The 27,456-nt window shown below is 52.4% G+C and overlaps 1 protein-coding gene across 1 annotated transcript in view; it reads right to left on the reverse strand.

Moving 5' to 3' along the window:
- The window catches only part of GALNT17 (polypeptide N-acetylgalactosaminyltransferase 17), a 240,778-nt gene that overhangs the window by 134,903 nt on the left and 78,419 nt on the right, over window positions 1–27,456 (reverse strand). Inside the window, exons 3-5 of the mRNA XM_058037426.1 lie at window positions 21,500–21,666; window positions 8,201–8,375; window positions 5,832–6,029 (exon numbers count right to left, since the gene is read on the reverse strand). Of these exons, the coding sequence (XP_057893409.1) occupies window positions 5,832–6,029; window positions 8,201–8,375; window positions 21,500–21,666 (540 nt within the window). The remainder of the gene's footprint in view (window positions 1–5,831; window positions 6,030–8,200; window positions 8,376–21,499; window positions 21,667–27,456) is intronic.

Genomic DNA, 27,456 nt, shown 5'->3' on the forward strand with positions numbered 1-27,456 from the left:
GTAACACCTTGGATGGAATAAACTGCATTTTGGATACAATAAACTGCATTTTGAAGACCTGCTTGGAGTCCCACATCTCTCATTTCAGCTCTTACATCCCAGTGTGGGGCACCTGCTCAGGGCTGGACCTGAGGCTCTGGCAGAGCTTTTGCAGCCCCAGGGGCTCTGTGACTGCAGGGACAGCAGGAGCAGGCAGCAGAGCTCAGGTGTGACAATTCCTCCAGCAGAACGTGTGTCCAGCCCCTTTCCCTGCTCAGCTGGGTGTCCCTCAGCCCAGAGCTGCTCAGTGTTCACTCCCTGGGTGTGTTTAACAAAGCCTGGATGTGGCTCTGGGTTCCAGGGTTTAGTTGAGCTGTTGGGGCTGGGTTGGACTCTGTGATCTTGAAGATCTCTTCCAACCCAGTGATTGTGTGATTCTGTGGCTCCCAGGTGAGACCCAGGCCAGGAGAGCATTCATTGTTTTCCTGGAGCCATCAATATATCACAGCTGTAATTACAAATCCTGGGGCTGCCCCTGAAGCACCATCAGCACAAGGAGCCACAAACCTCCAGATTTCAACAGCTTTTTGACCAAAGTTGGTGTGACACAACCAAGCCAGGGCAGGCAGGAAGAGCTGCTGGCTTTGGGGTTCACACCAGTGAAACAACAAGCTCCAGACCTCAATGAACCTCAAAGAAGCTCATGTTCTGGCAGTGGGAAATAAATCATTGCTGAAGATGTTAAAAAGCTGGATCCCACTGTGGATACCCCAGGACCAGGTCATCAATCTGCTGTTTCACAGCTTCTGCAGAGATCTCACTTGGATTTCCCACAGGACTCTCTGAAAGCATCAGCTTTCTTCCATTTTTTGTGGCCTCAAAGGTTTTCTGGACCCTCAGCAAACTCTGACCAATGCCTATCATTAATATCTGGATAAATCCTGGCTGCATCTCCACAGCAAAGCCCATCCAGGCGTGGAATACAGGCACAGATCCCCTCCTGACACAGCTCAGCACCAGCAAATGCCACCAGCTCTGCAGGAGCTCACTCTGCTGGACATCAGGATCTCTGGGATGACCATTTTAAATCTCATTTTCTGTCTGCCTCTTCTGGCAGAGCTAATTCAGACATGATCCATTACCCTGCAATCACAATTTCATCTCCTGCACAGAGGCAGGCAGGGCCTGTCAAGGAAAGCCTGGCTGTGAAACCCAGCTAGTGCTGAGACTGGGGGCATCTTTGGTATATCAGCATTTTAAAGGTTAAGGTGACAAAAATACAACAGCTGATGTATTGCAGACCCCAGGTATTACAGCAGCATTTCCCCCAGGGATTAAGGGAGGTTATTTCTCTCAGGATATTACTGGATAAAGCAGGAGCCTGGAGCCAGTTTGAGGCTGGGCCATATTTTAGACAAATTTCATTTCAAAGAGTCCATCAGCTCTCTGCCTGGATAATCATATCTGGGGATTAGCCAGGAGAGAAATCTACCCCAAAACATTCCCATATTCTGTCTCCAGTCCCCACTGACTGTATTTGGTCACCTCTGGGCTTACCAGGCTGGAGCAGCTCTGGTGGGCAGGGAATTCCTCCTGGGACTGCCACAGTCCCCATGCACCAAGAGTAAACCCCAAAATAGGGAATAAACTGCTTTACTTCCCTCCCACCCTTTTACCCTAAAGTATCTCTTAAAAACTAATGTACCTCTGTATGCTGTAATTTCCAAATTTCCTCTAATCCATGCATAATTACATGGAGCCCTGCACTGCATCCCTTCCATGCAAACACTGCTACCAAGTGCTGGATTTCAGAGCATGATGTGACAAAGAAATAACTGCAGTCATTATTTCTGCTCTGTGTGTGGGTACACAACAGGACAGCACGTGTCATCGGCTTCCTGTTGGGGACACTGCCCATTTATCTTCCTCCTGATCCTCCCCCAGTGCCTGCTGGCAATGTTATTTCAGTGCTTTGACATGAAAATGTTATTTCAGTACTTTTGCATGGTTTTGTTTAACATGGCTGGGAGGTTCCTGGGTGTCTCAGGGCTGTGTGGCTCCCTCAAACCCCTGGGGCCTCAGCACAGAATCCACATTTCAGGTGCTTTAACAAAGGTGTCTCCACAACCCTGCTCTGATCTGTTTTCGTGTTCCTTCCATTCAGCAGTGCTCAGAGCTGAGGGGCAGATCCCTGGGATTGCCTGGCTGGGGATAATGGGGCATCCCCTGCTCCAGGGCACCTCCAAAAGGGATGTGAGGGGTGCACCAAGGTTGTGGGAACCCCAGATAAAAACCTCTCCCAGCTCCTCCTGCCGGTTTTTGCCATCAGCTGAAATGCAGAGATGTGATGCTCAACGCCCTGCCCAGATTTCAGCACCATCCCTACATTATTTTAAGACACAACAAGTATCAGAACAACCCAACAGGACCTGCTGGCCAGCAGGAGCCAACTCCCAGAGCAAACCCTTCCCTCCTACAGCTGCACATCAGCAGCAGATTCACCCCAGGCTGCAGCCCTGGCTCTCAGCACCAAAGCAAGGGAAAATCTGGAGCTGTAAGAAGGGTCCAACATCCCTGTGACCCCATTTACTCCAGGCTCATTGGTAACCCCTGAACTGGTTCATACTGGGGAGCCTGGGGAAACACATCCTAAAGAACCACAATCCTCCTGGTGTTGGTGCTGACCTCCCCACTCCATCTCTTCATGAGCACCCAACCCTCCAGCTCCTCACAGGAGCTTCCTCAGCTCAGAAACTCCTCAGTTCACCACCCTCTGCCTTCTCACCTGCCCTCACATCAAACACCTTCCAAAATCTAACCAACCAAACCTCCCCTTCCATCAAACACCTTCCAGAAACCAACATCAAACACCAACCAACCAAACCTCACCTTCCCTGCCATAAAACACTTTCCAAAAACCAACATCAAAACACTTTCCAAAACCCATCAAAACCTCACCTCTCTGCCATCACCTTCAAAGCCCATCCAAACCTCACCTCCCTGCCATCAAACACCTTCCAAAATCTAACCAACCAAACCTCCCCTGCCATCAAACACCTTCCAAAAACCAACCAAACCTCACCTCCCTGCCATCAAACACCTTCCAAAATCTAACCAACCAAACCTCCCCTGCCATCAAACACCTTCCAAAAACCAACCAAACCTCACCTCCCTGCCATCAAACACCTTCCAAAACCCATCCAAACCTCACCTCCCTGCCATCAAACACCTTCCAAAAACCAACCAAACCTCACATCCCTGCCATCAAACACCTTCCAAAAACCAACCAACCAACCAAACCTCCCCTGCCACCAAACACCTTCCAAAAATCAACATCAAACACCTTCCAAAAACCAACCAAACCTCCCCTGCTATCACACCCCTTCCCCAAACCAAGGCTGTCCCTCCCCACGTGGCTCTGCCCCACTTGTCCTTGACCAGCCCCTAAGTGCATGACACAGACTCAAACCCCATTCTGTGAGCAGAACAGAGCAGAAGGTGTTACCAGACCTTTAAATGTCATATTGAGGGTCCAGTTTCCTCAAACACCTCCAGTGAGAGGTGTTGAAGCCCAGCCAGCTGCCAGGGTGGTGTCACAATCACAGGGGACACTCCCTGTGCCAAAGCTTTCCTGTATCTCCCAAGTGTAGCACTTTAGTTCAATAAAAGAGTTTGTTCTTTGTGCCCTTTTATATTTACTGGCTGAGAAAGGTTCATCCCAGCAGTGTTGATCCACTTTTATCACCCTCCAGAGGCCCCAGCAGGAGCTGCCAGCAGCACTCTGCTCACACCTCACCTGCAAAGGCTCTTGGGTTCCTCAGCTCTGCCTTCTGCATGGCCCAGCCCTCCCTGAACAAGTCCAGCAGCAGAATTTGGTTAAAATAACTGTTTATTTGTCAAAGCCCTGACTTCTGTCCAGAATAAACTGACTCCAAACTAAACTAATTCCTCCACTGAGGGCTGAATGTGCTGCCTGGGACAAGGGAGCCAAGGGAGTAACAAGAAGTCTCTGTGTGAATGGGAACAGACCTAATTTCAGCTTCCAGGGATTATGTCAGGGACCAAAACAGAGTTGTTTGGGTTCAGGATTCCCACCAGGCAGGGATCTGCACTCCTGCAGCTGCTCTGTGCCTGAGGACAAGGCTTCTCCAGACAAACCATGGCAGGATCCAGGTGGATCCCACCCACCTGGCCAGACACCACTCCTGATCAGAGTATCACTGTCATATCTGGGGGCTGTGAAGGGAAAACCTCTGAGCTGTGCACACAGAGCAGCCCCAGCTCCCCCACACAGCCAGCTCCTCCCTCCCTCCTGCTCTTGCTTTGGGCTCATCCCACCCCTGAAGCCTGGCAGGGCTGGAGCACATTTGAGAGCTGCCAACCCTTCAGCTGGGGTGTTACAACAGCCTGAGACACATTTTTCCAAAGCTTGCCCTGGGAGGAGAGAACTCTGCACTGAGAAAAACACAATGCTGTGCTCCATGGATCCACCTCAGGCCATCACACAGGAACCATCTCCTCATTCCTCCTGGTTTGCACAAACTGGGCACTGGGACTGAGGCACAGCCACTCTGTCACCTGCACTTCCACACAAGCCTGGAGAGATCTGCACAGCTCCTGCACCTCCCTGATGGGTTTGTTACCAACACCCTTTTCCAAATCCCTGCACCCTTCCAGACCCTCCCTGGCCCATGTCACAGAGCTGGTGGGGGTTATGACATTGTCCCTACCTCATTGTCCCTTCCTCACTTCATCTTCCTGCATTTTCATAGAACCATGGAATGGTTTGGGTGGGAAGGGACCTCAAAGCTCACCCAGTGCCACCCCTGCCATGGCAGGAACACCTCCCACTGTCCCAGGCTGCTCCCAGCCCTGCCCAGCCTGGCCTTGGGCACTGCCAGGGATCCAGGGGCAGCCCCAGCTGCTCTGGGTACCCTGTGCCAGGGCCTGCCCACCCTCACAGGGAACAATTCCTGCCCAATATCCCACCTACCCCTGCTCTGTCTGAAGCCATTCCCCTTTCCCCTGCCACTCCAGAGTGCTGTGTGTCTGTTCCAGATTGCAATGCAAGATGTTTTCCATTACCCTCTGTAGGGCAGATTACCTTTGTCAAGTGGGCAGTTTGCCTTATCTCTCTCTGAGTGACCACAATCACACCTCCCTCTGGAGGGGACATCTGCTGATCACAGACTATTGAATGTCCCTGCATGGCTGATAAGAACTACAGCATCCCATTGGGAGATGTGAGCCCAGAGGGAGGAGCCAAACATTCCTACCTGGATATAATCTGGAGGTTTTGAGACACCAGCACGGCTTCTCCACTGGATTCCCCAGAGGAACAGCAGCTGCCTCTTCTCCCACTGGATCTTCAGAGGAAGAATCCATCCTTCTCTACAGGATCCCTGCTCCAGCAGAACCACCCCTGACACTGCAGGAGGGCTGAGCCACAATTCCAATGGGACTGCTGCCAACACCCTGACCCACAGGGTGTCAGGTTGGGCTCTGACTCTGTCAGTGTTGTTCCAGTGTACTGCATTGTTTATTTTATCCTTTTTTTTTTCTTCCCTATTAAAGAACTGTTATTCCTGCTTCCATGTTTTTGCCTGAGAGCCCCTTAATTTAAAATATATAGCAATTCAGAGGGGTGGGGAGGGTTTACATTCTCCATTTCAGGGGAGGCTTCTGCCTTCCTTAGCAGACTCTTGTCTTTCCAAACCAAGGCAGTGTCCCTGTCCAGCTCTCCCACAGGCTCCCTCAGCAGCTGCATGCCTCCCTGTCCCCTGATGCTGCTCAGTGAATGTCCCCAGCCCTGCCCAGTGGATGTCCCCAGGCCTGTGCCAGCCCAGCCATACCTGATGGGCAGGGAGGGGTCCCCGGCGTCCCACCAGTCCTTGGGGGGGCTGATGTACATGCACCACAGCTCCCAGCTGTAGCCGTGGGCTGAGTTCTCGTAGCGCTGCACCTCGAAGTTGTCCTGCTTGATGTTGTCAATGGAGGGCAGGATCACCCTCTTCCTGTTCTCCTGGATCCGGGACAGCACTGGCTCTGCCCTGGGGGAAGGGGCAAAGCACAGACAGAGCCTCAGTTCACTGCAGCTCCACTCAGTTCCATCCCAATATCCCATCCATCCCTGCCCTCTGGTAGTGGGAGCCATTCCCTGTGTCCTGTCCCTCCAGCCCTCATCCCCAGTCCCTCTGCAGCTCTCCTGGGAGATCCCTTTGGTTCTGGAATCCACTCAGAGCCTTCTCCTCTCCAGCTCAACAGCTCCAACTCTCTCAGCTTGTCCTCACAGCCCTTCATGCTCCTCCTCTAGACCCACTCCAGGTCCACGTTCTCCTTGTGATGGATACAAACCTGGTCCACAGGCTGGAAACTTTCCCTTCTGTAAAGCAAAGCCAGGAGAGGTGTGCTTGGTTCAAACCATGCCTGAACTAGACCAGACTTCCCCCAGATCCCAAAACCCTGGGCACGACAGGTACATTCTGGAAAGCAGGACTGTTTGAAGGGTCTTTTTCCCTTGGGATGCAGTTTGATGACTCTGTAGCTAAAAATTCATCTCTGGGATGTGTTCAGAGCAGAAGGTGTGCTCAGCCTGACCTCTGCAGCTCTAGAGTCACCATGTGCCCTGGGGTCAGTGCCCACACCAGGGGGAATTTGGGAGACTGGCACTCCCAGTGCCCCCAGTAACAGCAGCAGTTGGGAAACTCAGGGAGAGCCAAGCCCACACTGCAGAAATGTCTCCTCTCTACCCCCAGGAAAGAGCTTCAAGAGCTCAGTCAGTGGAGCTCCACAGTGAATCAGGTGTGAGGATTTAGTGACCAGAAAATGGAATATTCAGCTGGGAATACAGATCCCAACATCACAAACAGCTCCTAAAATATCCCCTTCAGCTGCACTGTCATTAAAAAGGATTCAATAGCTCTGCACAACTCTGCCTTTAACAGCTGCAAATAGGGGTTTTTTGTGGCTGTTACTGTGTTCAAATGCAACACAAGTTTAGCTTCTTCCATCTCCACTTTTCTAAACATGGACCATTTACTTTTTACACTTGGTTAAAGGAAAAAAATCCCTTTCAGGCTCCTGTCATGACAAAGATTCAAACTTAAGCCACTTGAGCTCAAATGTTCTAAACCTCCCTGAAAAACAATCTTTAGGAAACACCTTTTGCTGCTTCTGCACCTCTGCTCTTATTTCCAGCAGCAGAGAAACAAATCAATCCAGAGCATCTGAGCCTCCCCCTCTGGGATCCAGCAATGGGAAACACTTTCTCCTTCATTCCCTTGCTGCCTGGGCTTTTTTCAACTTGCAGGAATTACTTAAGGCTAAGGGAATGGAAATCATCCTGAAAAACATAAACAGGGAGCAGGGAAAGCGCGCACACGAAGAGAAGGAACAGAGAAGGATTACAGGGAACAAGGGCAAGGAAAAGTTCTCCTCATGCATTCCCACCATGCCATTCAATGCAGAAGGAATCCTGGAGAAGGATTACCAAGGCAGAGGACCTGTGTGTCATTTTATAGGGATACATGGGGACAGTAAGCCAGAGGAGACCTGTGTGCCAGATTCTGTAGGAATACATGAGGACTTAACAAGGCAGAGGACCTTTGTGTCATTCTGTACGGACACATGGGGACAATAAACCAGAAGACCTGGGTGTCATTTTATAGGAACACATGAGGACTTAACAAGCCAGGGGACCTCTGTGCTCTTCTGTAGGGACACTGTTGTATTGCACTAAATAGTTATTTAGTTGTTTGCAGTGGGTGTTTGGTAATTTGCTCTGCTCACATGATTTGTATCCTATTGGCCTCATGGTTTCCCTCTTTTTTCCCTCCCAAGTGTCAGCCCTGATGGTCTCTCCCCTGGTTTACCCTTCCCCTCTCCCCTTCCCACTTGTATCCCTTTGGTTGTGGTCCTCTTCCTCCACCCCCATTCCCCAGGTATAAAAGTCTCCTGCCATGAGGCAATGCCCTCTTTTCCCACCTGGGGAGTCACGAGAGTGTGAGTGTCTCCTCACAAGTCAATAAACAGAGGACATTTGTCCCCACGTGGAGAAGAGTGCTTCCAATCTTTTGCTTTCGTCCATGTAAGATGGTGTGGGCTAGGTTGCACAGCTAGCTGGATTGGACTCAAACAGCCTGCCCAGACATGGTTCTTACAGGACACAAAGGAGGGGTGTTCCCCTGGTTAATACCCCCTCAGCAAGCCCCTGAGCACCTACCAGCCAGCAGTGAACTCCACGTGGGCATCAAAGAAGCCGGTGACCTGGCCCGTGGCAGCCTTCCAGCCCTCGATGCGCGCCCGGATCAGCCCTTCCCTCTTCTGGTTCCTCACCACCTTCACCAGCCCCGGGTAGCGTTTGTTCACGTACTCCTCCAGCGGCGCCTTCAGCTCCTCTGGGGACAGGGACACACAGCCATGGGGTTGTGGTGTTACATTTTGGTTAAATGGTTTGCTCTGTCTCACCCCTCAGAATTGTACGGTTCCAGGCCTGTGACCCTCCCTGCAGTATCATGGAGCTGTAATGCCATTGGCCCGAGTTTGATTCCATGCCCACTTAGAATCCCCCTGTTAAACTGTGCGAGGGAGACCAGAAGCTCTCTTGGCCCTTCGCTCTCTTGGCCCTTCTCTCCCTAAGCTTCCCTTCCCTTCCCTTCCCTTCCCTTCCCTTCCCTTCCCTTCCCTTCCCTTCCCTTCCCTTCCCTTCCCTTCCCTTCCCTTCCCTTCCCTTCCCTTCCCTTCCCTTCCCTTCCCTTCCCTTCCCTTCCCTTCCCTTCCCTTCCCTTCCCCCCATTGTTATGTTGTGATTTTTCACCCCAGAACCTCGAGTCCGTCCCCTGATAATTCTCTCCCAGGTGTATCAGTCACCTCTCCTTTCCCCTCCCAGCACTGCCTGTCAGTCCTGGCATTCCAGAAGGGCACTGAGTGATTGGCAGATTCAAAGGATGCCCTCCACCCCTGGGGGGCATTGGGCCGTCCAGGTGTCCTTTGTCCCTTTGTCCCTCCCCTCCTGTCCCTGCTTGGTGGCTCCCTGCCCCTTCCCTGCCCTCTCCCTGGGGTTAAAGGAGCAGCAACCACGGGCTCAGGGAGTTCTGCTGGAGCTGGTGCTGCATTCAGAGGCCTGTGGGCCAGAATAAAGCTCTGGATCCAAACCCTCCATCAGAACCAGCTCCTTTCCTTCACCATCCCCTTAAAGCTTCTCCACAGAGGGAAACCTGAGGAGCAGCCCCTGTTATGGGGGGAAGCTCCATCCCAGCACCACCAGAGCTCCTGCAGGCCTGGACTTGTCCCCACGGGCCCAGCTGCAGCACCCAGCCAGCCAAAAGTGTATGTGAGTGAAACACCACACACCCAGCCAGCCCAAAGTGTCTGTGGGGGAAACACCACACACCCAGCCAGGCAAAAGTGTCTGTGGGGTGAAACACCACACACCCAGCCAGCCCAAAGCGTCTGTGGGGTGAAACACCACACACCCAGCCAGCCCAAAGTGTCTGTGGGGTGAAACACCACACACCCAGCCGGCCCAAAATGTCTGTGGGGTGAAACACCACACACCCAGCCAGCCCAAAGTGTCTGTGGGGTGAAACACCACACACCCAGCCAGCCCAAAGTGTCTGTGGGGTGAAACACCACACACCCAGCCAGCCCAAAGTGTCTGTGGGTGAAACACCACACATCCACCAGCCAAAAGTGTCTGTGGGGTGAAACACCACACATCCACCAGCCAAAAGTGTCTGTGGGTGAAACACCACAGTGCCACTATTTAGTTCAGCACCCCAAGGACCAGACAAGCTCAGGCACATCCCATCCAGCTATATTGGTAAATATTCCAATACCTCCTTCTCCCTCAGAAACCACACTGCTCCCAAGGGTGGGTCCCCCAATAAACCCTTATCTAATTAGCAGCCTCAGGAGCTGTGTGGAGTCTCCTTGCCTGCCTGCTGCTACCAGTGAACACACAGATTAGGGGGCCCCAGGGAATCCCCAGGGACCCCCCTCAAACAAACTGCATCACCATGGGACAGTGACACAGCTCCCAGCTGGAACAAGCCCACCCTAGGCAGGGACTTGGGGGAACACCCTGCACCCACTGAGGAACTCTCCCAAATCCCCTAGGCTCCATCTGCACAAGAGGGACCAAGCACAACCCACACAGGAGAGGCTCAGGGTGGCCCAGAGTCACTGAGGAGCCCATGGGCCACCTCAGACACTTACAGTGCTCTGCACTAAAAGAAATGGAACTGAAACACAAAGATGGAAAAACATCACCCATGGCCAGCAAACAGCAGCACTCTGAATTCTTGTGGAGGTTTGAGCTGAAAGCACTGCTAGAAATGCTGCAAAACCCACCCAAAGTGACTCAAGTGACATCAAAACCATGTGTGAGCTTCACTGCCCTCTTCACTCAGCCTCACCACTGCAGCCTTGGCACTTGCTGTTTGTTTTGCCACCAGAAAAGTTGAAATTCCCCTTTCTTTTGTGAGGGGATGAAAGGGATTCTGGCTTTGTTCAGAATATCCTCCCACCACGTATCTGGTGTTCACTGCAGCTCATTGCCCTGTGCTGCTCTCCCAGGCCTGACACCCTGAGGGACCTGCAGACCTTAGCAGCACAGAAATCCTCCAGAGTACAAGATCTGAGCATGAAAGACCCAGAGGGCTTTGAAGGTGGAAGCAGATGGAAGGTTACAATAAAGGATAAACACCAGTGTGTTTTTCCAACCCTTTGGAAAAGGGAGCCAGAGGAGCCTCAGTCCTTTCAGTGCCTGTTGCACCAGCTCAATGCACAAAGGTCTGCTGAAGAGAGCAGCTCTGAAAGCTCAGCAAAGCCACTGGGCACCAACACAAACTCTCAACTCCATGAAAGCAGCTCCTGAGAGTATCTTTCATCCCTATGAGCCTTCAGGACTGCAGAAAATGAAGATATGATCCGTGACCTCAAATTATAGTCTGCTACCCTTCACTGCACTCTCTCTCTCTCTCCTGGAATAAAAATAAAGAGGAGGAAAAAAAAGTCACCATTAATCATCCACATGGTAAAATCCTTGAGACACACGAGCAGACATGGGGTCCCACATGAAGGAAACACACAATGGAGAGCAAAGAGTAAACAGCAAGTCTCATCTGCTTTGAAATCTTCAAAGGAAAAGGGTTTTCTGTTCCCTTCCCTGCCACGCCTCCAGCCAGGCACAGCAAATGTGCTTTCTCCACGCTGCCTTTCTGGGATGCTTCCCTCACATCTCCATTTCCCCAAAGTCTCCTTTCTCTTTTATGCTGAAGTGGGAATAAAAAGAATAAAGCAAATGAGCCCCTTCCTCAATTCAAAGCATCTGCCTCACACACATCCATAACTCAGCAGCTTCCATTTCATGCTGAGCACTCAGAGCACAACCAGGATTTTATGGAGACAACAACTCTCCCCAATGGTTTTAGGGAGATGAAGACACCGATTTTTTGGACAGATGAAGCCCCACAAGCCCAGCACTTGGCATCTCACGTGGCTTTGGAGCAGGTAAGTCAGTAATGCAGCAGAGCACTGCACCAGAGTGATTCAAACGACTTTCACATTGGAGGTGGAGCCTCAGTGGAAGGAAAACCTGAGAACTGCCCTGGGGACTTGTCTGAGCAGCTCAAAGCAGAGCAAAGCTCCAGTGGAACAGAGGAGCTGGAATGTCACAGCTCACAGGGAGCACAGGGTCAGCCCAGCATGGGACAGCAGCTCCTCAGGATGTCCCCAGAATGTCCCCAGGCAGCCACAGCCACTCCCTGCTGTGTCCTGGTGCCAGCAGGGGAACACAGCAGCACCTGTGCCATGGCACCAGGGATGTGATGGCACCACTCTGACCCTGCTCACTGGCACAGGGCAGGGCCTGTCCTGCCCACAGCTGGGACACAGGTGTCCCCAGGGGCCTGTCCCATAGTGTGTGACACAGTTGTCCTCAAGCGCCTGTCCTGCCCACAGCTGGGACACAGGTGTCCCCATGGCCCTGTCTTGCCCACAGTGGGACACAGGTGTCCCCAAGGCCCTGTCCCATAGTGTGTGACACAGTTGTCCCCAGGGCCCTGTCCTGCCCACAGCTGGGACACAGGTGTCCCCAAGGGCCTGTCCTGCCCACACTGTGGGACACAGGTATCCCCAAGGGCCCTGTCCTGCCCACAGCTGGGACACAGGTGTCCCCAAGGCCCTGTCCCACACTGTGGGACACAGGTGTCCCCAGGTGCCCTGTCCCATAGTGTGTGACACAGTTGTCCCCAGGGCCCTGTCCTGCCCACACTGTGGCACACAGGTGTCCCCAAGGCCCTGTCCCATAGTGTGTGACACAGGTGTCCCTGGGGGCTGCTGCCCTCCTGGAGCAGCTCTCAGAGACACAGGCAGTGCCCACAGTAGGAAATGCAGTTCCAGGCCCTCTCTCCAAGGCTTTCCTGCACAGCCTCACAGGGATTGCCACGTTTGCTCCCTGCCTCTGCTCTGTTCAGGCTCAGGCCACAGCACACAGCTTTGGGGAGAGCTGATATTCCTGAGCTGGGCCAGCCTGACCCTTCTGAGCTGTTCTGCAGCTCTGGGAGGAGAGGGCACAGAGCACAGCCCTGTTCTGCTGTGATCACACACACCCCTGGCTTTTTATACTAAGAACTGTGAGTACTTTATTTACAATAATTTTCCAATACCTATCACCTATGTCAGACAGTCTGTCTCTACTCTAAACCAATCCAGAAGTGTCACCATCACAGCAGAAGATGGAGGCCAAGAAGAAGGAGAAGGACAGGACATGCCCAGATTCCTCCATCTTGCCTCTTGAACCCCCATTCTAAATCCCCAAAATTCTACTTTTTCACCCTGTGACAAACTCACTATCATTCTACTCAAACTCTTGTGGCTTGTAAATCTTCACACAAAGTTGGTAATTGTTTCCATGGGCTAAAATCAAAGGCACAAAGGTGTTTGTGACTCTGTGCCAAGGTCTCTGAGCCCCTGCCAGGGTCTGGAGCCTCCAGGGCAGCCAGATCAATGTCCTGGGTCCTGACAGCTGGGAGGCCTGGAACAGAACTCCAGGGGTTTGTGACTTGCACCAAGGGACAGCAGCAGAGAGCAGCTGCCACACACAGGGGCAGCCTGGCCCTTGGCTGCTCCTGCTCCTCCCAGGCCTGCACACAAACCCCAGCAGGGACAAAGCCCCTCCAGCTCAGGGACTCACTGCCATTGCCACCACAGGCTGACAGTGACAACATCCACGAGAGCCTGAGCAGGATAGCCAGCCTGGTGCTCAGAAACTGGGACTCTGCATGTAAAAAGCTCAGGAGCCAGGATGGGAACAGAGCAATGGCCCCAGCTCCCCTCCTGCTCCCTGACCAGAGGAGCACTCCTGAGGATTCCAGTGGTGAATCTACAGGCATCGTAGACATCTTTTTGTGAAAATCCTCTCTTAGGATTTTTTCCCTTCTGAGAAGCTGAGACGCCTCAGAAACAAAATGTAAACATTGATTATCTGCTGCTGTGGAATGCAACAGGTGCATCTGGGATTGGTCTCATGTGGATGTTTGGGATATGTGACCAGTCACGGCAGAGCTGGATCTCTCTCTCTCTCTCTGTCCAAGCCACAGACCTTTGTTTTCATTCCTTTCTATTCTTAGCTTAGCTAGCCTTCTGAGATGAAACTTTTCCTTCTATTCTTTTTAGTATAGTTTTAATGTAATATATATATAATAAAATAATAAATCAAGCCTTCTGAACATGGAGTCAACATTCTCGTCTCTTCCCTCACCTGAAAACCCCTGTGACCACGGTCACACACAGGGGCTGCACAACCAGGAATTCACTCCAATCCAGCACTGCCCTGCAGCCTGGAGACTCCCTTCCCTCCTGCACCCCATGGCTCTGCTCCCTCACACACTCAGGCATCCTCTGAGGAGCTGGAGCCTCCCTCAGAGCACAGCACCCCTGTTTATTCAGGATGCACTCTGGAAGGTTTGACCTCTGCCATTGCTTCCCAGCAAGATTGCAGAGAGAAATGCTACTGAAAATGCCAAAAGGTTCAATTTCCATCCTGCTTTTTGTTCTCCATCTGTCCCTATTGATCTTCCCTGAAGGGCAAGTGCAAGGAACTCTAATCCAATGGACCTGTTGCTCCATTAAAAGCCCAGCTGCAATGACTTATGTTATCTGTTACAAACTGTTTGGTCACCTACACAAGCTGGAAAGTGGGGCTGCAGGGAAATGGAACCACCTGGTACCAAAGAAATTAACCTCACTATGGACACCAGCCCATGGAGGGAAATGGACAGGGAAATGGAAATGGAACCACCTGGTGCCAAGGAAAGTAACCTCACTATGGACATCAGCCCACACAAGTACAGAAACATCCACTGATCCCCCCTGTTTGAGGCTAAAAGATGTGTCTGGGGGTGTGTTCTATCACCCTCTGTCAGAGCTGGGGCAATTCTCTGCTGTCCATGGGGCAGTTGTTTCTTTATCTCTCCCACAGCCAACCCTCCCTCCAGCAGATCTCTGCTGTCCATGGCCACTGAGTATCCCTGCAGGGCTGATCCAATCCCAGCATCCCATGGGGAGATGCTCCGCCCAGGGGAGGAGCCAAGCATTCCTGCCTGGATCCAATCTGAGCCTGGCACAGCACAGCAGCCTTTGCCCCCTGCACTGCCAGAGGAGCAGCTTTCTGCTGCCCTGCATGGCCAGAGGGAGCCCAGGCCCATCTGCAGCAGCCCTGGAGCTGCAGAGGAAAACTCCCCCCTTGTGCAGGATCCCTGCTGCAGCAGAGCCACAGCTGGCACTGCAGGAGGGCTGAGCCCCCTGGGATGGGGCTGGGACACCCCCTGACACACAGGGGGCAGGGACTGCTCTCACTCTGGCTGTGGTTTGTTTTCTTTTTTTGTACTATTGCCTTTGTATTTTAAACTTTCCTAATAAAGAATTGTTATTCCTATTCCCATATCTTTGCCTGATGGCCCTTAATTTCCAAATTATAATAATTCAGAGGGAGGAGGTTTGCATTTTCCATTTCAGGGCAGGCTCCTGCCTTCCTTAGCAGACACCTGGCTTTTCAAACTCAGACACATCCCCACCCCAAATCCTGCCCAAACCTCTCCACATGCTGTGGTAGCCCCCAGAACTAAAGGTGGGAACTTCCTGTAGCCACACAGAGAAAGGAGCAAAGACCAGCAGCAGCACCAGAGAAGCTCAAGGTTTACCAAGAGCAGGGAGTTCCTTGGGTAGCACTGGCCAGGTGTCCTTGGGAGAGGACCACACCTCCACACCCCTAAGGAAAACATCCTTGTGTTTGCCAGGCTCAGCTGGGTGGGGAAAGCCTACAGAGCCAAGGGGTTATCAGAAACATGGAGGGGTCAGGGCTGGGAGTGCTCCAGGCCATGGGAGACCCCAGGCACCCCTGTCCCACTTTGTCACCTGCCCGAAACTCCAAAGCCATCAGGGCTGGGATTTCTGCAGGAAATCATTAGAGCAGCTCCTTCAGCAGGCAATAAATACACGTGAACACTTTTCAGGAGACTCAGAGCCAGGGGAGTCTCTGAAGGTTTTCACCTGCAGCTGGACAAGAGGAAACTGTGACAGGGGAGCAGGGGATGAGTCAACTCTCCCAGGGAAAGCTGGTCCCAGTCAGGGCATGCAGCTCCAGCCTCTGCTCACCTGGTTCAGCAAACCCCAAAGAGAATCAAGAATACTCTGAGCTGGAAGGGAGCCACAAGGTCCATGGATCCCAGCTCCTGTCCTGCACAGGCACCCCAGCTGTTATAGATGGATAATGACATGATTGACTCTGGCAATTAAAAGATAACTATTGTGTCAATATTGAGAAAAGCTTTAGTGATGTACAGTTATGTTATTGTAGTTTAGATGCCCTCTGTTCTCCCCACAGTTCCCTTTCCCCCTGTATTGCTGCCATCACACAGCCTGGGCTGTCCAGCACAGGTACAAAGAAGCTGCACAGGTGTCCCTGGCATGGGGCAGGTGGGGATGGAAAAGCTTGGGGGTGCTCAGGGGGTGAGGCATGGCAACACCTGAGCTCCAATCCAGGTACAAAGCAGTCTGCACTGATAAATGGCACAGAAGAGCTGAATGACAGACTTTGGGAGGGGCCAGGGCTGGCTGATGCAACCCCAGGGGTATAAAAGACTGAGCATCCAGCTTGAAGATGAACTGGCCATGGGGTATCCATGAGGGGCAGCTCCCAGCGCTGCAACTTTTCCCTTATGTAGTCCTTTGTTGTATTTTTGTCAAGGTTTAATAAACCTTTTTAAATTTCCAAAGTGAGCAGTTGTCTCTCACCCCAACAAACCCACCCTGTGCTGCTCTGCTGCTCTCCTCACAGAGCCTCAGAGCTAAGCACCAGTGGGACAGCCCAGGTCAGCTCCAGTGAAACAACATCCCATGCTCAGGGTGCACCAGCTCCTTCTCTCAGCTCCAGTTAAACACCCCATGCTCCAGTGAAACACCCCATGCTCAGGCTGCACCAGCTCCATCTCTATGCCCAAGTTAAACACCCCATGCCCCAGTTAAACACACCATGCTCCAGTTAACCACACCATGCTCCAGTTAACCACCCCATGCTCAGCCTGGGAAAGGCTGGGATGTGGCTCAGCTCCTGCAGCTCCCTCTGAGCACAAACACCCAGGCAGCTCCCAGGAGGTCGAGGCACAGGTGCTGCTGCTGCTGCTGCTGGAATGAGCACAACAAGGAGGGGATCCCTGGAGTGCCAGACCCAGGCAAATTACAACCCTGAGCATGTCTCCCCTGGTGGAGCCAGCCCCTTTAAACAGCCTGTTATCCAGAGGGTTTCCTGTATTCCGAGAGGTTTGCTTTTCAAAGAGATGTTATCCCAGATTAAAAACGCTAAAAGACACAACAACAACTAAAAGAAAAAGCAGGTGATGATTAAGCAACAGAGTCAGACAAAGTGTGCAGCTGTGAGATAACAGAGCATCTCAGGGGCACGTGGCTGCACCCTCCCCCAGCCAGGGAACCTCGTTATCACTCCCAAACACAACCTGCACACTGCCTTTGGAACTACAGCCCTGCAACAAGCACAAACAAAAGCAGCCTCCAAAAGAGTCTTTATGAAGTGTAATGTGCAGCTCAAGGGAGAAGGGGGTTCAAGCTACAACTCCCCAAGCTTGCTCCTTCAAGGAGGGATTTTTTTTCCCCGTTACATTACATTGGCATCTTTTATCTATTTACAGCTCAGACATAAAGCATCAGAATGCTGGTGTTCATTAACTTTAATCTCTCACTGCACACTTTTGTGTTGTGCTGTGCTGTTGTACAACAAAGCTGAGAGCAGGGAGTGCCTAATGAGGCTTCAAAGCTCTTTGTTCCAGCCTGAAAACCTCACACCAGCACCAGGCTTTGCTCCTGGCTGTCACAGCTCTGCCTGGGGGGCACAGAGCCAGGTGGGCAGGGCAGGGAGCTCTTGCCTTTGGGCTAATCTTAAAGCCTGATTTGGAAATCTCTGTTAATATTTGGTGCTTTGTTCTTCAGTTACCCAGAATTGCTGTGGTTCCTCTTCCCTCCTGACAAACCCACACAAAGCCCAGCCAGGAACTGTCCTGAGCCTTCGGCAACTTCCCAAAGCTGCTTCTGGTGACCCAGGGGACAGCACAGCTCTGGGCTTGGGCACTGCTCCCTGGAGCCAGCCTTCTCTCAGGTTACACAGCTGAGCCTCCAAAGGCTTTTTCTGGGCTGCAGCCACAGGAATTGTCCCTCACTCCCCCTCAGCTGCTCCCACCGAGGCTGAAGAAATTCCTTCTTGCTCAATCACAGCCTCCAAAGTCACACCCACACAGCCCCATCCTCTGCCTGATCCTCCAGGATTCATCTCTAAATCTGAGAGCTCATGAGGAACTATTTTCCTGTAATTATTTTCCTGTAGAAGCCAAATCTATTTATTATGATGACTTTGTTTGTAATATCCAAAGCATCAACTCCGCGCTGCTGCTGTTGCTGCTCAGAATGATTGCCCACCATTAGTGGGAAGTCTGTGACAATGTTATTGCCATTAATAATTCCTGGCTGTCACTGCAGCTCCTCCAGGATGCTGAGAGGGAGCACATGGTCCCAGAGATACGTTCTGGTTTGTATCATTTCTTTTACATGAGAAAAGTAGATTATTACACGCTTGGGAGGAGCTCTTCATAAACATCTGCCAAGTTACCTCATTATCTTCCTTCAAATCCCTCCTTAAAAATCTCATTTGTCATGAGGCCTGCAAAGCCTCAGCAGCAGAACAGTGGCATTATGAGCTCACCCTCCCAGCTGGTGGCACCACCTCAGCCCCCACCCCACTCTGCTGGTGCACCCAACCTTTCTGAGGGCAGAACTCCTGAGGGATGTCCAGCCCTCAGCACAGCCCTGGGCCACCATGGGGGACCCTGGACACTCCTGATTGCAACCAAAGCACCCTCGGGGTGGGATGCAGCCTAGCTGTGCCGGGACACTGGGATTTTCCCACCTGGTGCCCAGGATGTTGGAACTTGTCCATCAGATGGGCCCATCTCCCTGCCTCTCCCTCCCTGGTGCTGTACAACACTCCAACACAACCCCCCACCACTGCAACACAACCACCCAACACTGCAACACAACCACCCAACACTGCAACACAACCCCAACACTGCAACACAACCCCCCAACACTGCAACACAACCCAACACTGCAACACAGCCCCAACAATCCAACACAACCCCAACACTGCAACACAACCCCAATATTGCAACACAACCCAACACTGCAACACAGCCCAACACTGCAACACAACCCAACACTGCAACACAACCACCCAACAATCCAACACAACCCAACACTGCAACACAACCACCCAACAATCCAACACAACCCACCACTGCAACACAACCACCCAACACTGCAACACAACCCCAACATTGCAACACAGCCCCAACAATCCAACATAGCCCCAACACTGCAACACAACCCAACACTGCAACACAACCATCCAACATTGCAACACAACCCCCCACCACTGCAACACAGCCCCAACACTGCAACACAGCTCCAACAATCCAACACAGCCCCAACATTCCAACACAGCCCCAACATTCCAACACAGCCCCAACATTCCAACACAGCCACCCAACATTGCAACACAACCACCCAACATTGCAACACAACCCAACAGTGCAACACAACCACCCAACAGTGCAACATAACCCAACTCTGCAACACAACCCAACACTGCAACACAACCACCCAACACTGCGACACAACCCAACACTGCAACACAACCCAACACTGCAACACAGCCCCAACACTGCAACACAGCCACCCAACATTGCAACACAACCCAACACTGCAACACAACCACCCAACACTGCGACACAACCCAACACTGCAACACAACCCAACACTGCACCACAGCCCCAACACTGCAACACAGCCACCCAACATTGCAACATAACCCAACACTGCAACACAACCACCCAACATTGCAACACAACCCACCACTGCAACACAACCACCCAACACTGCAACACAACCACCCAACACTGCAACACAACCCACCACTGCAACACAGTCCTAACACTGCAACACAACCCAACACTGCAACACAACCACCCAACACTGCAACACAACCCCCCACCACTGCAACACAACCCAACACTGCAACACAACCACCCAACACTGCAACACAAGCCAACACTGCAACACAACCACCCAACATTGCAACACAACCACCCAACACTGCAACACAGCCCCAACACTGCAACACAGCCCCAACACTGCAACACAACCCCAACATTTCAACACAACCCCAACACTCCAACACAACCCTGGCAGTGCCCAAGGCCAGGCTGGACAGAGCTTGGAGCAGCCTGGGACAGTGGAAGGTGTCCCTGCCATGGCAGGGGTGGCACTGGATCAGCTTTAAGGTCCCTTCCAACCCAAACTTTCCAGGATTCTGTGAAAGCCCAGAGCTGGAAGTGCTTGAACACAGTCCAAGCTTTGGGCACCCCTCTGCCCCAACTCTGCCAAACCCCAGGGGTGCCCTGCCATCTCACAGTGGGTACAGCATCCCACCCTGATCCTCACTGCCAGCTGCAGCCCTGGCCTTGCACACACTTTAGGAAGGATTTGTTTTGCTGTCCTGTGCCTTTCCAGTGTCTCCAGAGCACCTGGCTCACCCTCAGCCTCACCCTGAGTGAGGAAGAGGCTGTTCAGAAACACATCCTTTGTGCACAGCAATGAGGGAGGAGCTCAGTGATTATCACCACTCTTTAAAAGAGTTCTTCTCTTTGCCCCATTAATAGGATAAAATTTGGAGAAGGAGCCTCTCATTCTGCTATTTCAGGTGCTGGGCACTGTGGGATACCCAGTAGCACCTCCCTGCACTTCCCCTTCACAGCTCTGAAATCCCGCAGCCTTGCCCTGGCACCATCCCAGCCCCTGCCCTGGAGCTGCTGTGGTTCCCACCAGCTGAGGAGCCCTCCTGATTCCTTTAGTGGTGATTAGAACTCATCAGCTTTCTGTGGTGCTCATCCCTGTGGTGTTTGAGTGCCTGTGTTTGCAGCCTGAACAGCTCTGTGCACCAGCTCCTCTCCTCACAGGCAGAGCTCTCCTCTCTCTCTGGAAATGAGCTCTCCACACCCTGCTCCCTGCCCTGCTCTTCCCTCCAATCACACCATCCATGGCATTCCTGCATTCATTTTTTTTCAAATAACATTAAAAGGATGAAGACACAGCACAACTGAAGAAGGCAGTAAACAAAGTCACTTAACTGTCCTTCACAAGGATTTTAACTGCCCTGATTGGATATTGGAAGGAAACAAAAGAAGACTCTTGGAAGAATTTGAGTCTGAAAATGCTCCCTGCAGTTCTGTGTTATCAAAAGGCAGAAGGGAAGGAATGACAAAAGTGACTGAGAGCAGGTTGAACCAAAGGACACTTGTGTGTAATGTGGGAAATCAAACATCCCCTTCAGGCTGTGGCAGGGCCTGACTGAACAGGTGAGCTGGGATTATTTCCTCCTCTTCATCTTTCCTGTTCCAGAACTCAGGGAACAAGGGTCCCTGCAGAGCACCAGCCATCTATAAAGCCTAGGCTGGTATTTTACAGCGGGGAAACTGAGGCACACACAGAGGAAACATCTCAGTTAACGCCCCTGGGAGATGCCAGAGCAGAAATCCCTCTGGGCTCCAGGCTCTTGTCCTGGAAAATACTTAGAGGTGCATATCTGCAACAACCAAAGTTATTATCAGAAACAAGAACACCCTGAAACCAGAGCTCCTGGATGGTACTGAAGGGAAAGGTCAGATGGCTCTCTGCTTTCCTTCACCCTCCAGCTCCCAGCTACATTTTCAAACCACAGCTCTCTCGGATTTAACTGTGCTTTGACCCCGTTCCTCACCAGAGAAGCTGCAGCGAGCTTTGTGCCAGCAGCACACCCACCCCCTAACCCCACGTGCCCTTGCCCAGGAACCCTCCAGGAGATTCCAGACCAAACCCAGCCCCTGCTGGTGCAGCTGGAGCTGCCAGTGCTGCTCACCCTCGTCGCTGTTGTCGTCCACCAGGATGATCTCCTTGAGCAGGGGTGCGGGTGTGTGGTTGACGGCGCTGTGCACCGAGCGCAGGATCACCGACAGCGCCTCGTTCACAAAGATGAAGATGATGGAGATCTGGGGCAGGTCCTTCCCATATTTCAGCTCTTTGCACCTGCAGCACAAAGGGCACAAGGGTCAGTAGAGCTCACAGGGCAGCAGTTTCAGCCAGGCTGGTGGCAAATCCCAGGGTGCCACCTCCCAGCTGTGCACAGCCAGGGATCCCCAGTGCCAATCCAGCCTCGAGTTGCTGCTGCTGGGGAGAGAGCACAGCAAAGCAGAGCAGCCCCAGGCACATCCAGAGCACACCCTGTCACAGATATCTTTTATGGAAAATCCTTTCCTTGGGATTTTTCCTCCTGAGAAGCTGAGACGCCTCAGGACCAAAATGTAAACATTGATTATCTGCTGCTGTGGAATGCAACAGGTGCATCTGGGATTGGTCTCATGTGGTTGTTTCTAATTAATGGCCAATCACAGTCAGCTGGCTTGGACTGTCTGAGTCACAAACCTTTGTTATCATTCTTTGCTATTCTATTCTTAGCCAGCCTTCTGATGAAATCCTTTCTTCTATTTTTTTAGTATAGTTTTAATGTAATATATATTATAAAATAATAAATCAAACCTTTTGAAACATGGAGTCAGATCCTCATCTCTTCCCTCAACCTGAGACCACTGTGAACACTGTCACACCCACCGCACCTGTGTGTGTGGGCAGATAAGCAAGAGTGGCCTCCAGAACACAGTGAATGCCTCCAGCACTTCAAGGGAAACTCCCCAGTCCCACTCTGCCCCAAGATTTACAGGTGCTCAGAAATGAGCCTTGTTCTTCAACAGCAATTGGGAATTTTCCTCCCATTTGCTTTGGAAAGAAAGGAACATTAAATGAGCCTTGATTAAATAGTCTCAATAAATGTTTTTGCTCTCCCAGCAGATACTCCTGAGCACACTCCTGCCTCTGAAGCAGTGCTGTGCTGCTGTCTTTGCACTCCACAGCCAGGATGGTCAAACCCAAACCCTTGTGATCACCTCCCTGGTTTCAGGAATCATTCCTTAACTAGGGCAGGGTCTGGGGCTGGGTCTCTGCTCACACAGACTTCAGAGCAGGACAAAAGCAGGAGCTCCCAGGTTTGCACCAGCACCAACCCTGGCAAGCAGCAGGTCCATGTTCCATGGACACTGCAGAGCTGGAAGAAGGGACATCCATAGAGCAGGGCTGGGGCTGGTCCCTGTTCCATGGACACACCAGAGCTGGGACATCCATGGAGCAGGGCTGGGGCAGCTCAGAGGGAAGAGGTGCTCCAGGTGAGCCCCAGCTCTCCAGGGAGCACAGAGATACTGATGATGTTTCCCTGCCATGTTTCATCTCAACTAGACACCTCCTCTTAACAGAGCAATTGTGGAAAGCAAACAGGAGATCTTAATCCACTTCCAACAATTTAATTCTACTCTCCAGCTGCCCCTACAATAAATCCAGGTGGGGCAAGGACAGAAGGAGCCTCCCCACGCCCTCCCCACATCCCTCACAGATTAGACAGGGAACAGGAGCAGAGTTCCCAGAATTACAATGAGTGTGCATGGAGCAACCCTGCCCAGATAAGCAAAGACCAAAGGCAGAGTGACATCCCAGCAGCTCCTCACTCCCCAGCAATGCCTCTGCATTTAATTGTCCTGGATGTTTCTTAGGCAACAGCAGGCATTCTTCAGACTCGAGAATGAGACTTGGAGACAAAGATTTCCACAGAAACAGAGTTTTCTCTGTGGATCTTCTTTGGTTAAACAAGTTTGCTGGGTGACAACATGGTTGTGTTCTTGATTAAATTATTGCCTACCCTACAGCAAGCCAAGAGCTCAACAGAAGGGAACCAAACACTGAAAAGGATATTCCAAAGGGAAAATCTTTCTTTAAAATGGATGAAAGAATGGTCATGATGGGGCAAAGTGACAAGTGATCCTGAAATCCTGCCAAGAAAGTCAAACTAAACTGACTCAGACATTAAAAACAGCTTTTGGTTGATGTTGATACCTGCTCCTGTGAAGACAAGGCTGTCACAGGAGCAGGAATGTTTCCTTTTAATCATTGCTCACCTCTGGGCAGCCTTCCCCCAAGGAATGCTGCAGGGGATAAAGAGCTCAGCCTGTGATCAAAGAGCTCTGGAGGCAAATCCAAACCCAGCTCTTTGAGGCTCATCTCCTGCTCATTGGCATTCTCCCTGCACCTCTCCTACCAGGGCTCTCCCTCCCCAATGACAGGACAGATGGACAAGGATCCAGGGAGGGGAGATGAGCCTGGGAGGGAGGGAGGAGTGGGAAAGGCCAGCCCACCCTGCTGGGGCACAAAGCTCCAGTGCTCCAGAGGCAGGAGAGGCTTTGCTCCAACACCCTGCTCTGGTGGCTTTGGCTCCCACCCCAGAGCAGCAATTTTAAACCAAATTAACACCAAGGTTGTTGTGTTCCTCCCACAGGGTGCCTTCGGTGCTGATGCCAAAAGCTGAGGGGTGAGGGATGCTCTGCCACAGCCTGCAGCTCCACGAGGCTTCCTCCAGTGCACAAACCAGCAAATATCCCTGCAAGTGGGCAGGAAAACACTGGAGCTGTCCTGGAAGGGAGGGGAAAATGGCAGAGCAACACTTGAGCTCAAACATCACTGGGAAGGCCAGGGAGAAGCTGCAGGAAACTGGGAATGGTGAGGGCATGGGTGGGGAGTGCTGGGCTTTGGCTTGTTGAGTGGTTTGGGCTTTTTCTTTTAAACATTTTCCACAGAAAAAGGGCTGATCTGGATGCTTTATCCTTCAGCCCCTGTGCAGGCAGAGGCACAGGTGTGACTGCCTCACTGGGGAGCACTCAGACCCTGCAGGGAGGGCTCACTGTGGGTCAGCAGTGCTGGGATACCTGAGGCTGCAGCCCCGACAGCTCCCTTCTCACCTGCACACCCAGGAGCAGCACCCTGCCCACTGAGAGGCTGCCTTTGCTGCAAGGGTGGGTGGGCACAAGGTGGGAAATCCCTGCTCCTTCAGAACTTCAATGAGAACCCTGAGGAGCAGCACAGAGAATCCAGCACTGACCCCAGGCCCCAGCAGGAGCTCCAGGGGCTCAGGGAGAGTCCCAGGCAATGCACCAAACCTCAGCTGAGGCTCCTGACACCCCCTGCCCACAGTCATCCCCTCAGCCCTTGGTTGTGTGCCAGCCAAGGCCCTGGAATTTATATTCCAGGCCAAAATACTTCAAAATTCAGTGAGACCTTAGAGCCCCTTCCAGTGCCTAAAGAGGGCCCACAGGAAGGCTGGAGAGGGATTTTTGCAAAGACTAGCAGTGATAGGATACAGGGAATGGTTTTAAGCTCAAAGAGAGTCATATTGGGAAGGAATTGTTCCCTGTGAGGGTGGGCAGGCCCTGGCACAGGGTGCCCAGAGCAGCTGGGGCTGCCCCTGGATCCCTGGCAGTGCCCAAGGCCAGGCTGGACGGGGCTGGGAGCAGCCTGGGATGGTGGCAGTTGTCCCTCCCTGGGACAAGAAGGGCTTTAAAGTCCCTACAACCCAAAGCACTTTGGATTCTGTGAATCTCAGGTTTTATCTCTTACACCCAGCTCGTGCTGTATGTGGCCAGCCCAAAGCAAGTCTCATTCTAGAAAGTTGAATGCTCAGGGGAGCACTCCCTACACTTGAAAACTTCTCCATTTAAATTAAATACAAGGGTCAGACCACCAAACACATTCCAGTGTCAGTGATTAGCTACCCAGCCGAAGGCCAGTCCATCATTAGATGTGGAATTTAGCCCACATTCCTCATTCCATCATCCCAAAGGCTGCCTCAGGAAGTTCTCCCTGCCCATGGGGCAGGTGCTCTCCAGGCTCGTGCACATCTGCAATTGGCACCGTGGCAGAGGTCCTGCCACACCTGCAGGACACAGCTGGGGAGGCCACTGGGCCAACAGGGAAAAACCTTCAACCTGCGGAGTCCAGGGAAAACCCCTCAAGGGATAACCACCTTTGTTAGGGTGAGGGAAAAGGCCTCTCCCAGCATGCCTTGCTGACATGCAGATTCCATGTATCCCATTGGCCCTTCCTCCTGGCTCCACCTCTGTGCCCTCATCCCATTGGCCCTGGTGTTTTGTCCCACCCCTCAAGATCCCCGTATAAACCCCGCTTTCCTTACTCAGTGGCTCTTGGTCCCTGGATCCTTTTGGGGAAGAAGCTCAATGAAGGCTCTCCTTGGAACCCCCCACACAGATCCCTTGTTTGGCATCTCCTGTGTTCCAGAAGAGCTGAAATCACTCAGGGTCATCACAGACCTGCCTGTGCCCCCCAAGTGTCTTCTTCATGAAGGTCCCAGCACACTGAACAGCACCCACCATGGCACAGAGGCACTGGGCCAGTCTGCAGCAAGTCCTGACAGAAGAAAACTGAGGGAGGCTGCAGGTTATCCCTTCCCATTCCTGCTCTGTAGGTGGGAAACACCCCCTGAGCACAGAGCACCTGCCAGCATCTGGAAATGAATCAGGGCAGGTCACACAATTACATTTTGTCCCACTAAATCCTGCTCTCTGCAATTAAACTCAGGCTGGCACCTGCTTGGAGGATTTATACTGAAATATTGTGGATCAGTAGTGGAAAGAAAGAGCCACCTCACAGTTTTGTCTCTCCTTTAGATCAATGAGGTATCAAAGAGGCATTTTATGTCCCATTAAATCATGCTTGAATATGTTTCATTAAATCATGCTCACAAAACTCTCCAAGTCTGAGGAGGCTGGGGAAAAACTCCCCATGTTCAGCACTAGGTTTAATTTAAGGACTTTGCTGAGGTCTCATTGAGAAATGTTCCTGGCCTCCAACAGGGGGGAAAAAAGGGGTTTGCTCTGTATTGGTCAAAGGCTCAGGCATGAAGGGAGAGGTGTAGGAGGAGATCAGGGAAAGGTTCTTCCCGCAGAGGGTGCTGGCACTGCCCAGGCTGCCCAGGGAATGGGCACAGCCCCGAGGCTGCTCCAGGAGCTCCAGGGATGCTCAGGGTGGGATTGTTGGGGTGTCTGTGCAGGGCCAGGAGCTGGACTGGATGATCCTTGAGGTTCCTTCCAGCTCAGGACATTCCAGGACATCTTTTCTCACTTTAGGACAGACTGAGGAGCTGAGGACTGACAGCAGCCCCTGCATAAAACAACTCCCAACATCCTCCCCAGCCCCTCCTGCAGGGACACAGGATCTGGGTGGGTGCAGAGGTGACACAACTCCTGCCCAGGCTCCCCAGGGAAAGGTCCCGGCCCTGAGGCTGCCAGAGCTCCAGGAGTGTTTGGACACTGCTCCCAGGGATGCCCAGGCTGGGGTTGTTGGGGTGTCTGAGCATGGCCAGGGCTGCACTGGCTGATTTTGCTCCTCGCTTCAAGACAGACCCTGAGGGGCTGGAGCATGGCCATGGCAGGGAATGGAGCTGGGGAGGGTCTGGAGCCCCAGGAGCAGCTGAGGGAGCTGGGCAGGGGCTCAGCCTGGAGCAGAGGAGGCTCAGGGGGCCCTTGTGGCTCTGCACAGCTCCTGACAGGAGGGCACAGCCGGGGGGGTCGGGCTGTGCTCCAGGGAACAGGGACAGGAGCAGAGGGAACGGCCTCAGGCTGGGCCAGGGCAGCTCAGGGGGGACAGCAGCAGGAATTTCCCCATGGAAAGGGGGCTCAGCACTGCCAGGGGCTGCCCAGGGAGGTTTGGAGTGCCCATCCCTAGAGGTGCTGGGGGTGACACAACTCCTGCACTGTGACCACCACCACCTTTACTGGCTCCCAGATCTTTATTCTACACAAAGCCCAAACCTGCAAACATGAGAACCTGCAAGGAAACCCACAAAACAAATGTATTTACAGAGATCATCTTTTCACCACCTGATTTATGTAAGAAAGCATCCCAAAACAAAGGAAGGCTGACAAG

Source organism: Melospiza georgiana, chromosome 19 (assembly GCF_028018845.1).
Source record: "Melospiza georgiana isolate bMelGeo1 chromosome 19, bMelGeo1.pri, whole genome shotgun sequence".
Lineage (NCBI taxonomy): Eukaryota > Metazoa > Chordata > Aves > Passeriformes > Passerellidae > Melospiza > Melospiza georgiana.